Source organism: Paroedura picta, chromosome 7 (assembly GCF_049243985.1).
Source record: "Paroedura picta isolate Pp20150507F chromosome 7, Ppicta_v3.0, whole genome shotgun sequence".
Lineage (NCBI taxonomy): Eukaryota > Metazoa > Chordata > Lepidosauria > Squamata > Gekkonidae > Paroedura > Paroedura picta.
In genome coordinates this window covers 64,705,077-64,720,129 of record NC_135375.1, presented here as the reverse complement: position 1 = coordinate 64,720,129, position 15,053 = coordinate 64,705,077, and the positions used below count along the sequence as shown (strand labels likewise).

Below are 15,053 nucleotides of genomic sequence, written 5' to 3'. Positions count from 1 at the left end.
AACACGGTCATGGCTGATGGTTGTATTCCAATTGATATATAATTTTGTTAACCCTGAATATGAGCCCTTTAAAAAAGTTATATGCCCAAAATAAATAATTATTGAAAATGACTTGTTTGTCAATGTAAGATGGTCCCCTTTTAATAGCATACCTGTGGCAAAAAACTAGGCTTGCATTTGATTAAATAGTATATTTGATGTATCAATTAAAATGGCAGATTCTAAATGACTTCTGGTGATCATGTTACAATACCTACACCATAACAATCTTATTTTAGGCACATTAGCAGGCTATTATATTTAGAATTGCAGCCTTAAATACATTACCATAAACATGCTACACACTCTTGAGTCAGCCTTTGCAAAATCTTAATACATTGAGAGGGGAAGGAGTGGGCAAGAACTAGAGTAGTTCTAATACATGAAGAATATAAGAGGTAAGAAACATACTAGTTGCAGGCTAAGGGTATCTATACATCTTGCATGTGTCTTAGATCCTTTTCATGTGACATTCCAGTTTCTCTTTGCTACTGATTCATGTTAATGACAAAGCAAACATTCTTCTATAATAATTGTGTACATGGGGGGCGGGGGAGGGATCAAAAGATTGTCTTTAAGTAAAACCTCCCACCAGTGTGTTCTCCCAGCTTTTACTAGAACTGGAAGTGAAATTTCTCTGCTTCATTCTGTCTCTGGTAGATTCTGGAACTGTATTGTCCAAGCTCTGAGAACGTCTGATATAGTGGAGCTTGCAGCACGTGATACAAGCAAGCTGTTGCAGTTTATATTCAGGATATTTTCTTTGCTTTATCCTTTTGATATATATGTATATATTTTAATATTCTTTTAAAATGTTGTTTTCTTTTAGATCCCTCCAGAATTTGACTTCTCTCCTCACAGATACTTCCCAGTAGTGAAGCTTGTTTGAAAGAAGAAAAAAATGTTCTGTAACTTGTGCAACTACGAGCTGCTTCTGGTCTGCTCTTTTATATACTGTGCTCAGAAGGGACTTGGTGCTCTTGAACAAAAGTATAGTTGTGTTAAAAAAAACTACTCTGACTTCTTTACATGGTCTGAGTGTCAACTGCTGTTTTACAGTGTCTTGTACAATGTTCTTCTGCTGGAAATGGTTTTATCAACTACATTGTTGAAGCATTGTGCATTGTTTGATTTTATTACAGACTTATAAATAATTTTTATGAATTACTGGACATTTGTAAACATTTCATAACACATTTGACACTTTAAGAGAATAGGTTATTAAGGGAGCAGTTACATTTTGATTCACAAAAGCAGAGTTGAACTCCAAACAAATCCTGATGCTGCATATTTTTCTTCTTGAATTTTGATTAGCTTTGAAGTTTAATATTTTCCCCCTTCACAACTTTTAGAAAGATTAACAAGTTCAACCACTTTGGTTTATTATAGACACTGCTGATGCTTGAAGCTTCCATACATTTTTACCCAAGATTTCTAATTCTATGCCCAGGAATTAAACATTGTACAATGTTCTCATTTAAAAATCTGCTTTAGACAGGCATAGATGTTTATTTTCTCTTAATAGTGTTATGGCTATGCAATTAAAGAGTCCCAGATCTTCTGTTAGGTAATTGTTGTATTCTTTAAAATTCTCGTGTATTTGGTGATACTTTAAACAAACCTGTTCGTAAGAGACCTTCAATTAGTCTGCAAGACTTCTGCTATGGGCAGAGTTTTATACATGGCACAAATGGGTTTATCAATTTTGGAATAGCTGATGCAACATATTTTACAGAATAGTATACTGCTAGTTTGCCTGAGTTTGGTGCTTCATTAGTTGTGGAATATTGTTATTAAGAGTGATAAAGTTTTATAAACCCACTAAACTGATCATAGTACTTAAGCCCAGAACCCTTTCATATTGACAGAAACACATGGCTCAGTTTTATTAAAGTAATCAAAATCAAGCCAATGCTTTTGTACAGAAAAGAAAATTTACAATCAGCTTTAACAAATTATTATAAGTAATCTTTCCTTGTGCAATACATGGTACTTTTATCACACTTTTTTTACTCTTAGCTCTTGGGCACATTTCTGTGACTAGTGAGATTAAGATCATGCTCAAACTGAAAGTTCTTATGAGCAATGCTCATTGTATCCAGTCTTTGATACAATTACAGTACTACAGCTCTTTATCTTAAATTTGAACAAGATATGTATATATCAGTAAACATACCTGGGGCAAACGTATTCCACTCAGTGGATCATAAGTACATTGTCAGCTACCTGCATACCAAAAACAATGTCAAGATAAATCCATTCTACTGAAGTCTAAAACATTAGTGCATAAACTAAACATCTCTAACCCCTGTTCTATCCAAAGAACATGCAGTTTGAAAGAGGTTGTAAGAGAATATACTTGTAGTCCAACCCATATTTGTTGAGAAGTCAAAACGGGTAGAAGCATGTAAATTTAGATCTGTCTGAATCCACTATTATAAGCAGAAAACTTGGAATGGTTATTCAACGAACTGTACCTAACTTGGGTAACTGGAAGAGGCATTAGCAGTATTTCTAAAGCTAAAGGCCACCTACGAACTGCCACCATGGGTCTTCTGAAGACTAACTACAGACAACACTCTTCCTCCTGAAATGTTATAATGGCCTGATTTGTGTGTGATACCAGAAAAGTACTTCTGTTTTGAGTGTTTCTTCTACAATCAGGATTCAGTTCATAGTAGATTCAACTGATTCAAACAAATCATAGCAGCAAGATTCTAGATGGACTTTTCAAGTTTGGAGGAACTGGACTGGTTTCAACATTTTCGCTGTGCCACATGTCGACCTCTTCCTTCACAGCTTCTGTTGACGTTCCAGTAATTTTGCATATAGGGATATTCAGGCTGCTGAAATGAAACAGGAACTTTAATGTAATTAAATTGAGAGTTTGAATTACAGTAATAATATTTATATACAGACAAGCAATGCCTGTCCTTGTAGTATTATGCAAAATCCATGTTAACAATTGTGATTAAGAACCTTTCCTTCCTCCAAGGTACATCAGCAATTTGATTTCATTTTAAATGAAAGATGAATATTTAAGTTCTTGCAGTAACCAAAAGTGTTTTTAGAACTCCCAAAAGTAAACAACTACTTACAACAATGCAGAAACAACATAAAATTAGGAGGGTTTACCACTCAGATTATGTGGATGTTCAACAAGGGCAGCTTCTTTATCTGTTTCAGATTCTGCCTCATTCACATCCAGATTATAGTCTGTGCTTTTGTTATCTTTCCTTGCTGTCTTGCTTCCTAGTTCACCTGCAAAGACAAGTGAAAATCAAACCTATTCATATCTATATAATAAACTGAAGAGGGGGAAAAAATTCTGCAATGGTATTTAAAATTTTAAAAGGGCGGTCAGAGTGCCTCATCTGCTTTCAGTTTCACAGAAACACACATAAAGAGGGACCCAGTTTGCTGTAGTGGTTAAGAGCGGCAGCTTCCTAATCTGGTGAGCTGAGTTTGAGTCCTCACTCCCCCACATGCAGCCAGCTGAGTGACTTTGGGCTAGCCACAGTCCTGATGGAACTGTTCTTACAGAGCAGTCCTGTCACAGCTCTCAGCCCCACCTACCTCACAGGGTGTCTGTTGTGGAGAGAGGACGAAAAGGCAATTGTGAGGCACTTTAAGACTCCTTCAGGTAGTGAAAAGCAGGGTATAAAAACCAGCTTTCTTGTTGAACGTTGGCAATTAAATGATCTTCATTTGAAACAGCATTTTATGGGAAAACCAGATTAACTTCTTTAAAGTAGAGGTGTACACTATTTAGTTGTAGCATTCCATAAATAAAACTGGCAGAATTTATAGTAATCTGCTTTATTTATAATTTGCCCATTATTCCTAATGGTCCTTCTCTATGCCAGGAAGCAGATTCCTACAAGTCACTCTTTCTTCTGTCCCCAACTGGAAAAAGTTGCAGACTTCGGTATTTGACATGCTGTTCCAATTTCAGGTGATTCCTTGTTTGAAAACCAAAGAAAGTACTATATATAGGTTTCCTGGGGAAACCAATACAAAAAAATTCTGATTCAAACTTAACTACATTTTAAAATTATATAAATGGTTAAATAATGTTAGCAAATATACCATGTACAAACCTGGACTGTCTATGTTTCATATCCCACCCAAAGATAAGAGGATCCACAGAAATTTCACAAGATATCAGCTAAGGAGTCAACAACTAGGCTGTGTATATAGGCAGTATAATATAACATTATTTTGATGAAAGCTCAAAGGCTGAAGCGTGTTCAGTTCTCACTTCTTTATTTTTAATTCTCCAAGTCCTGACAGAATATCCGGTTTGTAGTCCTTGTTTCAAATTACTACATTCTTCAGAGTCTAGCCAACTTGGAGCACTATTAAGAAATAGTTGAAGCTCTGTTAGTCGGCAGTAAATCCTTCAGAAAGCTCAAGTCAAACTCAATTTGAATATTAGTATTAGGATCTGGAGAATGTTGTAATTTGAAACACAGATTGAAATGCAGATGATTTATCAGAATTTGGAGAACTGGAAATGAAGTGAGAACTGAACCTGCTTCAGCCTTTGAGCTTTCATCAAAAGCATTAGTTGTACTACACTGTCTATATACACAGATTGGTTGTTGACTCTTCAGTTATTATGCTTCATATCCCACATTTAGCCCTTTTAACATGACTGGCTTGGAACACAAAAGCCTTGACAGTTATAGACATAACTTACTATAGTTAATTTATTGTCTCTACCTCATACTACTTTATAACTTTTTAGCGCTTTATAACTTTTTAGCTGTAGGCAGATTACTAAAATAAAAAGTAGTTTTGCATGGCTTCAAAATTCAATCACAAACAGAACATTCCATATGTTTACTTACTGTAAACTGCAGATGACAAAATGCTAGTCTTTCACATATTTACCCCTCATTAGAGGCAATAAGAAATAAATATTCCTATAAAAATTCATTTTGTATCATTTTGGATAAATTTAAATAGGCACGCTAGGAGAGGGGCTGTGGTTCAGTAGTGGTATAGCTGTTGTGCTTGCAAATGGTCCCATCTTCAATCCTACAGCATCTCACGTTAAAAGGACTGGGTAGTAGTAAATGTGAAAGACCCCTGCCTGATACCCTGGAAAGTCACCACCAGTCTACTTGGCAGACAATACTGACCTTGATGAACGAAGTGCATGAATATAAGTACCTTTCCCCAAGGAAAAGCTGCTAAGAAATACTTTCATGAATATTCAGTACAGAAGCAGTAATCTCATGTTGCACACATTAGTACAACTGATTGTACAACCTTTACCACATAATATTTGAACAGTCCTGGGTAAAGACTAAGTAGGTTAGTCTAAACACATTGCACTGTTTCCTGGAGCATTTCTGCACGGTGATTAACACATGAAATGCTAAGCTTCTAAATGTGCTGGTTGAACATGTGTTATTCATGGCAAGAATGTATTAGATATGAACAAAGAGCTGTTACCACTTGCTTGGCAATATCTGTGAGCCTTGTTTGAGGATAATGGATGTATGTTCTATATGGGGCTCATCTTGCTATGGCAATGCAGCACAGGAAATAATATATCCATAGCATAGTCTTCTACTATATCAGTGAAACTCAGTTCTAGATACTGTAACAAGAAGCTCTTGCTAAGAAAATTAAAAAAAAAGACTTTGTTTACAAAGTGAAGCAAGTTGACAGTTACCTAAAAATAACTGTAATGGATCAAACCAAGCTCTTTCTCTTCCAGAATTCTGTTCCCAGGGCTGGCTAGACAATTAACAGTTCTCTACCTCAACTGCTCAGATTTACTGCAGCTAAACATGAATGTTTTAGTTAACTAGGCTAATACCTGTTTATACACCAATCCCTCCTTATATCTATCTAACAAAGAACACACTTTTAAAGCTATGGGTATTACACGGATTTTGCTTCTACCAGATATCTGTACATAATTTTTCCAGACAATACTTTTGAAAATCTGGTGATAACTTGTTATAGTTTACTTCAACATCATAAAAAAAATGTTTGTATTGTATTCCCTTGTTAACTGAATTATTGTAATCAGGAGTTGGCTTGTTCAGCCCTGAATACCATACCCAAAATACCTCAAAGTAGATCTGAATAAAAAAAATTGTGTATCGTTTCCATGAACATGGTAGCTGACAAGCTATAGGTGACAGATGTGGTGTACTTGCTCAAAAGTTGCTCCTACAATTATGGCCCTTTTTGGTCATATGGGAATTTTTTCCCCTTGTGATATTTATTTTGTGAATTGCTTTAAGTGCTTTGGGGGGAGGGGTGGTACAGTAATATCTAAACTAGAATCTGAATTAATACTTGGAAAGTGAGCTTTATACTAACCATCTTTACTGAGCTCCTGGTCATCCTGCTGCAGATCATCATTTAACAGTTGCTCACGTTCAACTTCTTCATCATCATCTGCATTTGCCTGATTGGTATTCTGATGTCCTAGAGGTCCTGGCCATCTGTCATTCTGCCGTTCTGCTACAACCTCATCCAGTGCATTTCTAATATCCTCATATGGATTCTCTTCTGTACCAGGTTCTAGATGCAGGTCCTTGTTATCTCTGCTAGGCTTAGCAAGTACAGGTGTAAGGCCCTCTTCAGCAGGATGCTTTTCCTTTTGGGGGGGACCTTCCTTATTTATGGCAGCAACATCATTTCCTTGTGCAAATAAGTAAAAAATCATGTAACTCTTGAAAACACCAAAATTAAATATGTACAATCATTACTTCATAAAACTGCAACTTCAAATTTAATTAGAAAATCTTAAGATTCCAGAGAATAGTCTTTGCAAATCATTTGTTATAAAAAGGCTGTTTGTAAAAGCCAGTACTGTGTAGCTGTTAGAGCAGAGATTTCAAACATATGGCCTGCAGGCTAGAACTGGCCTGTCTGGGGCTGTTATCTGGTCTTCATGTAACAGGCCCAAGGAAGAAAAGACAGGAGATTGCTGGGGTGGGGGGGGGGTGAACAGGTACATGCAATGTGTGAGGTCAAGAAATAGGAAATGGCTGAGCGGCAAGGCTAGGAGGCTAAGGTCAAATAGCCTGGGAGGAATGGCAGGGAAGGCAGATAAAAGAGGAGGCTTTCCCCCCTTCTACCTCTATCAAATGCAGCTCATCAAGGATTGGCAAATCACTATATGCTGGCTCAGCAGAATTATAAATCATATCTATATAGTAATTGCATACATGAGATGTCAAGTCAGGGAAAATGTGGTCTGTAGATCCTCCAGGTTATGTGGTGTACTAGTTGTCTAGTACAGTATATAAGTATATTTAGTCTAGTGTAAGTAGTCTTGCTTCCAGGTCTTTTGCCTCTTAGGAGTTTGCAAATAGTTTAGCTCCATTTTGCGTCTTGTAGTGGAGAGAGAGAAATTCATTCTGTTTTTCATGGGGCATCACAAGCCTTCAACAGCAGGACATCTGGAATGTACTCACCGAATATGTGAGTCAGTCAAAATCCTGCTTAGGTTCTGTGTAGGTTTTAAACCAATAAAACAACAGAAGTTCTTCTTGTGCTGTTCTTGTTGAACACTTACCTGAGCAAGAAGACTCTCATCCAGGAATACACTATATGGGGGGGGGGGTGTGGAGTTGAATGGCCAGTGCTGCCACCACACCAACCAATTTCATTTCCCCCCCCCCATATTTTTGGCAAGAGTGGGTACATGGAGCAGTGGTTTGCTAATGAAGAGACAGCCAGTGAGGAGGAGGACTAGCATGTGGACTGGGAGATGACTGGGCTGTCTTGTGCACACCACTCGGAGGATAAAGACATCCCAGTCTCAGAAGTGAGTGGAAGAACGAAAGGAAATTGGGGCACTGGTGTTACCATTGCCTGTCTGAATAGCTAGTGAGTCAGGAAGCAGCGTATCAGGGCAGGTGGGGGATGGCAAACCACCTTCTCCTCTCGCTTGTTCTCAGCCCATGAGGGAAAAGGAATCAAGGGAGGACAAAAAGTGCTCTACAGAGATTTCAGAAACAGCCTCTCCATCTGTTCTTCCTCTTCTGTGGGAAATGTAGGAAGGATGAGAACTGGAGGTGGGAAAATCTGAAATAGCCAAGTTCATACCCTGCTTTCTCCTGAGTCTGGCCCCTGTTGTTTGAGTCACCTAGGGCCAGTTGTTCAGCCTCGCCCACCTCACTGGGTTGTATATGAAGAGGTGATAGGGAGAGCCCAGTGTGCCTCCTCAAGATCCTCAAAGGTAAGACAGGGGAAGATAGGAAGCAAAGAGCAAGCGACAAATCGTAGCCATGCTTGGCTGGGTGTATGAGATACTGACACCAATCAGAAACCATTCAGTTACTCCATATTCCGAGCCTTCCGGAAGAGGCGGGAAATAAATCAAAATATAATAATAATAATAAGTAATAATTAATAATTAATAATTAATAATTAATAATTAATAATTAATAATAATAATAATAATAATAATAATAATAATAATAATAATAATAATAATAATCTTCCTAACAGTGGTCTCCTATCCAAAGTATAGATTATACATCAAAACAATCAGGTCCTGTGGCACACCCATTTCCTTTTAAACCAACCATAGTTTTTTGTGATCAACACAGTCAAAAACTTCATTGTAATCTGTGAACCACAAGCTGATTTTCTTCTAAAATTCTCTCATATGATCCTGTAACCAATGTAAATTTGCAATATGATCTCTGGTGCCTCTGGTGCCTCTTCCTTTTCCAAATCCAGCTCGAACATCTGGCATTTCTCATTCCATATATGATAACAGTGTTCGTTTTATTTGATTGAGAAACTAATATGATGGTTCAATAGTTGTTGCAGTCTTTGACATTGCTTTTTCCAGAACTGGAATGTTAATAGAGTGTTTCGACTCTGTGGGCCACTGGGTTTTTTCATATTTGTTAGCACAATCTAGTTAAGATTTTGATGGACTGTTTGTGTCTCATAATAACTCTAATGATAACCCATCTATTCCTGGTGATTTGTTTCTCCCAATTGCTCTCAGTATAGCTTTCTGCTTAGCTTCCAAGAACTGAAAAGACCAGGTGTGCCTAGGCTGTCCAGGCCTGGTCTGCACACCCCTATGAACCATGATCTGTGCCACAACAGACTTCTGGTCTTATTTTAGTAAAGAGAATACAGCTTATCCATCTTCTGCTTCCTACACATAATGTCTATATTGGCTGTTTGGTGATGTCTCTGTATAAAATGATCTGTTTAATTGCCTGAAACATGAATATACAAGAAACAAGTTATCTTCACAGAATTCTATAAGTCTTTCCTGCTTCATTTTGTATTCCTAGCCCAAATATTCAAACCATATTTGATTCTGCTTTATTTCCTACTGTTGCATTCCAGCCACCTATGATTAGCAGCACATCTTGTTTTGGTGTATGATCAATTTCACCCTGGACACTTGCATAAATGTTTTTAAATTCTTCCTCATCAGCATCTGTAATTGGGGCACAGACTTGAATGATGTTTATATTAGTTGGCTTTCCATGAAGCCTGATTGATATTATTGAGTCAGACTTTGTAATGTAGCCCTTGACTGCCTGTGCTACATCTTGCCCTCACTATTGGAGTAACTCCATTCTTTCTATGTTGGTCATTCCCAGAATAGAACACTTTGTAGTTTCTGACTGAAATGTCTTAATCCAGGATTGCAATTTGGAAATGTTTCACTTCTTGTTTTACAATTTTGAACTTACTTGTCACATTCCATGTTCCTATTATATGCTTTGAACAGCTTCAGACTTTCCTTTCATGTCAATAACTGAATGTCCTTCCAGCTTTAGTCCAGTTGCATCATGAAGAACAGTGCTCATTGTGGTTGTCCTCAGCTCTTCTCCAGCAGCTAACTGAGTGCCATCTGACATTGGGGGCTCCATTTTCCAGCACTATATCTTTTTTTTTTTTTTTTAAGTTGGATAGTCTCTTCATAGCGTTTTCAGGGTAAGAGTTGATCAGAAGTAGCTTGCCACTGCCTATTTCTGAGCAGTATTAATTGGGATTTTCTGAAGTGACACTGTTGTTATCTACAAAAGATCCTCTGCCAAAGTCACCTTCCACTACTGCTGCTGCCCAGTAGCTACCTTTTGAGGATTCCTCTGTCCCCATCACCTTTGGATCTGTCTGTTTTCTTCTGCTGAAGTGGTCATTAATCCCTGAAGGGGTTGATGCATCTTAGTGTGATGACTCAGCTGTGACCATTCTACCTTAAGTGACTTTGCTAATACTGCATTACAGTATTGCTCTCAGCTTGCTGACACACATGCAAACCCACTCACCACATTAAGGTCCAAGAGGGTGGTTGCAGATAGGTGGACTCTGCTAAATGACCTGAGCTTCAGAAGTTACCACCTTTGCTGGAAACAAGATCCTACTAGTGTAAAATTGACATGCTTATATAAATTACTAAGATAACATTCTCCTTACACTGAAAGAAGTTCATGACCACAAACATTTTCCTACAGGAAAAAGTAGTTGCGACTGAATTGGAACCTGATTTGTGAAATGCAATTTCACATTCTATAAGAACAATTGAACCCTTTATTGCTATTCATCTTAGCTGAACGTTATGTTGCAACCAATCTTACCTTTGTCTTTGTGGTAATCCAGTTCTACATTTTTTATGAAGGGTGTTGGTTTTGGTACCTCTAGAGTGGCTGAGTTTTCAGATATTTTTTGTTTTTCTTCAGGTTCATTTCCTTGTTTTGTCAGATCACGCTGCTGAAATTCTGGAAGTCCAAATGTTGGTACTGGAATATTAACCTTAAAATATACATGCACCTGTATTATTCAACCATCTAAATACAGACAAATGATGCAGAGATACATGGCAAAACCAGAATAAAATACAGGCTGGAAATGGAAAAGCAGAAAAAAACTCTCTCTCATCTGCTTCATATCACCCAGAATACAAAAAGGTAACACTGCAAGCAGCTATTTGCATTTATTTCATTCCATGTATACATGCTGGGGAGTTTCTGGCAATAACTGCTCCTTCCTTTGTGTATACAGGCAGGAATTAGGACTGTAGCCACAATAGGTAAACAGTACCATCTGCAATATAAGGTTATTCCTTGTTACTACCACACTCTTCCTTCCCAGTTTAACAGCCATCTTAGGCAGCCCCACAGAGTTCAATGGAGATGGTGTCCACATAAGTATGCAAACCATGAATATCTTACATTTCTGAGTTTTTCCTCCTGTCCCAGTTGACAAAACTTAAGATGTATATTAACTATTTTTAGGAACAACAGTTTGGATCCTGTACAGAATTTCTGTAGATCAAAAGTTTATTTTCTCCCTCCCAATTCCCTCCTCTGGCAGCAGACTTCCTATTGCCCCCTGATGTTCCTGGGGTGCTTCTTTCCTCAAGCAACAGCACCTTCACCCTAGACATTCCCTGGATGGAATCTCTACAGCCATTCAGGAGTTGCCATATCAAGGTCTGGATATGTGTGGTGTACTCTTCATGATGGGCTTTGTTACTAGTCATCATCATTCAAAAAATCATGACTATACATCCTGATGAAATGACAGCCCTTTGATTTGCCATTGGGGAAGGGACCTCCCTCTGAGAGCCACCAGAAGCTGGTGTGCGGTCACCTCTGCGTGGCCTCTGATTGGCCCTCACTGGGGGTGAAGTCCTCCCCCACTATCAGGAGCTTTTCTGCCTGTCTGCTCATCCTCCCCACAGGCTAACCTACACTGAAGCCCACTTTGCAAGTACCTTGTGAGCCACCGGCAGGCCCCTCCCCACGGCGAACGACTGGAAGCAGGTAAGAGGGCAGGCAGCTTCCTCTCACTGCTGCAGCCTGTACTCCTGCTGGACCCAATAGCACCAGAAACTTTTGTACCAGCCACCTACCCCCATAGGAGTGACGAGTGGCACTGCCACAGTGACAAAGACACAGCCTCCTCCGGCCCCACATGGTCATAGCTGTTGCCCACTTGGGGGGGAAGGCTTCCATGCTGTCTCCTGGTACAGCACGTCTCCATGCTGGCTGCGCACCTGCCTCCCCATGGGGTGAGGGGCAAGGCCAGTGTGGTGGACCCTGTGCTTCCTAGCCCTGTGCAGTGCCAGGGCCACCAGGAGCCTCTGTGCTGGCTGACTGGATTCCTCCCCACCACCCAGCCCCACACAGTCATGACTGCTGCATGGGGGGGGGGGGCACCGACTCCCAGCCAGTCCCCAGCCTCCCAAGCACAGAGCTTGTGCTTTGACATCCGCCACCACCTAGCCTCCCATGCTGAACATGGGTGCCTGCTGTCCCCCAACCACCCATCTCAGATGCAGAGAGAGTGAGTCCATGGCTGCCGCACTGATGCCCACTTCTAACCCAACCTAGGAACCACCAGCCCTCCCCACAAACACTCCCTTTTGCACCACAGGCTCCAATGGTCGGGGAGTGCCATGACTGATGGGGGGAGGGCTAACGCCAGCTCCCACCTTCCTGCGGAAAGAGCTTCAGTGGGGGAAGCCTACTGCCTCCTTCCTGCCCACTTTTAAAGCAGTCTTGACAGCCAGTCATTTATTAAAACAAAGACATCTATAAAGTAACATTTCTGAACTACACCAAACAGTCCTATGTTATATAGTAAGAACTACATGATAAATTTCATGTTCTTAGTTAAATGGAATTTTGTTTAAATTCAATTTTGTTAGATAAGGAAAGAACTTAAATTCTTTTAAAAGCAAATTGTTCCTATGTCCAAAATTTCTTTTTAAAAATTTAATGTCCAACCTTTTTATTTTAAAATACATTTTATCTGCTCAAATAATTTATCTTACATTATGACTATAATTATCACATATCTTCTGCTTACTTCTTGTTAACCATTAATTTAGATGAAAAATAATCTCATTTATCCACACAGTGTAAATGTCATTTGAACAAGTGGCATTTCAGCAGTTTACATGCAGAGAAATTTACTGATGATCTATGGTGTTTTAGGTAATAAAGCCAGTAAAATCTTGTGCAAATAAAGTAAGCTGAGTTGGCAGATCCTTATATTAGTATAGAAACTCATTTGTGTTGAACAGCATTTATCATCATCATCATCATCATCGGATTAATAAACCACCCATCCCATGTTAACATTAAAGTATCACAAGAACTAAAGAAAGATTTCACCTGTTTTCATTCCAATAATTATTAATTATAGTCATCCTATAAGAAACTTATACAATCTAGCATAATGATTATAACTTGTTATCTTTCCTTTCAGTTTCTTCTTCACAAGCCCCCTCATTTGAGAGAAGTTATCGCTTCTAAAGTTAAACGTGATTGTGTTAAGTCTTTTGGGGCAATTCCCTATTTATATAAATGCAAAATGTAATAGTGTTTATGACAACTATCAACCAATTTTCTGTCCAAGCTCATATGCTCCCTCCCTCATCACATACAAAACATGACTGAAGGCTTCCGGGCATGGAAGTTTTAAATTAAACACTTAATTTGTCATGGCATACAAATATGGGCACCTGGATAAACTGGAGCTTTCTTCTCCCCCATAAGATCAGGTTTGTCATAATCTAACAGGTTTGTGATATGTGTCTGCAGTGTGAGAGTAAAGAGATGGGGTCACTTACTTCAGGAGTACAAGCCTGTATTTCAGTTGCACTGGTACACTGCTGCAGTTTAAGGCAAGCCATCAGACTAGGCTTCTAAATGTGCCTGAAGAAATATAGCCACCTATGTCAAATTGATTAGGCAGCTACTGAATTATACTGTATTTTAGCTCATCTTTAATCCGCTCCTGCGGAGTGGATTAAATAAAGGAGTAAGGGCTGTTGGGGAGGAGTTAGGGCGGGCTCTGTCCAGGATAAAAACTTGGAGGAGCGAATCAGGAGCCGCAAAGTAGCTCCTGATTCGTTCCTCTGAGTGGCACTCCAGGGCCAAGTGTCCAATTGGGAGTGTCCTGTTGGACACTTGGCCTGTCTCCCGGACGCCACACCACAGACTCCACTCCGCCCGAGCCGCCATCCTGCACGGATGGCCGCCAGGGAGGAGCCTCGCCCCACTTCCCTGGACTTAGGGAACATTGCTTTTCCTCCGCCCACGGAATGCCCTTCCCCGCCAACCACACGCGATCATCCTCCGCCTGGCCGCCCAACGACGAACGTACCCTTCCCACCCGTACCCCAGATTCCCCTCCCTGCCCTCCACCCCGATCCCCAACGTCCTGCCACGGCTGCCGCCGCCCGCACACTTTCCCCCCCTCAACCCCATCCCCACCCCACTTGCGCCTTGCCACTTCCCCGCCTGTCCCCAAGCTTACCCGCTGCCGACACGCCCACGCCCCGACCTCCAAGCCCACCTTACCCGCTTGCCCTCCTCTCCTACACTTCGCGGCCGCCGCGGCCCGCACTCCAAGATGGCCGCGCGGACAAAGGCGGGCCACCGCCCATGCTCCAAGATCGCTGCCCAGACGAGGACGCCGGCGACAAGCCGCCCCAACACGCCACGGCCGCCCTTCGCACGTCCTCCTGCCGCCCAACGCCACTATGAGGATGCTGCCGAGCCGCCACCCATGCCCCCAAATGGCCGCTCTCTCAGGTACGCCTCGCGCTGCCCTCTACGCTGTCCTCCCTTTCGATACCTTACCTCGCCTCTTCCTCGCTCTGCCTCCAGGACCCCTCGCTTACTCCGCCCTGCTGGTACAGGGCTGCTTCCCGGGACCCCTGCCAGCGCCCCACGGGAAGCCGCGCCGCCTGCTAGCGCCCATTGTATTCCCACTACAATGGGCTTTATTCCTAGTTTAGAAATAATCTTAATCAAAATGATCTAAAATACTGTACTTGACTTTAATAAAAAACATATTCCAAGAGAGATTCAAAGAAGAAACTTTCAAGGTCCCTCCCTTCTCTATTTGGAGCTTCCATCTAGATTATGCTTAAGGTAGCAGCAACCAGAAGCAATTATGTGTTCTTGGTGTAAAAGGTGTAGTACCTTAGTTCACTAGCCATCTCACGTTTCTTAATATGGGCCACCCTCCAACACAGTGAATTA

At 40.6% G+C, this 15,053-nt stretch overlaps 2 protein-coding genes across 6 annotated transcripts in view; one reads left to right on the top strand and one right to left on the bottom strand.

Annotated features, from left to right (window-relative positions):
- The window catches only part of NAA35 (N-alpha-acetyltransferase 35, NatC auxiliary subunit), a 34,907-nt gene extending 33,302 nt beyond the window's left edge, over positions 1–1,605 (top strand). For both annotated transcript variants that reach the window (XM_077344634.1, XM_077344633.1), the window contains exon 23: positions 869–1,605. In XM_077344634.1, coding sequence (XP_077200749.1) covers positions 869–928 — 60 coding nt within the window. In that variant the 3' untranslated portion in view covers positions 929–1,605. The remainder of the gene's footprint in view (positions 1–868) is intronic.
- Positions 1,606–1,893: 288 nt separating this feature from the next.
- Positions 1,894–15,053, bottom strand: part of GOLM1 (golgi membrane protein 1) — a 30,560-nt gene continuing 17,400 nt past the window's right edge. For 2 of the 4 annotated variants that reach the window (XM_077344635.1, XM_077344636.1), the window contains exons 7-10: positions 10,632–10,806; positions 6,385–6,708; positions 3,175–3,300; positions 1,894–2,885 (exon numbers count right to left, since the gene is read on the bottom strand). In XM_077344635.1, the coding sequence (XP_077200750.1) occupies positions 2,878–2,885; positions 3,175–3,300; positions 6,385–6,708; positions 10,632–10,806 (633 nt within the window). In that variant the 3' untranslated portion in view covers positions 1,894–2,877. The remainder of the gene's footprint in view (positions 2,886–3,174; positions 3,301–6,384; positions 6,709–10,631; positions 10,807–15,053) is intronic. The other 2 variants (XM_077344637.1, XM_077344638.1) reach the window with 2 other exon arrangements.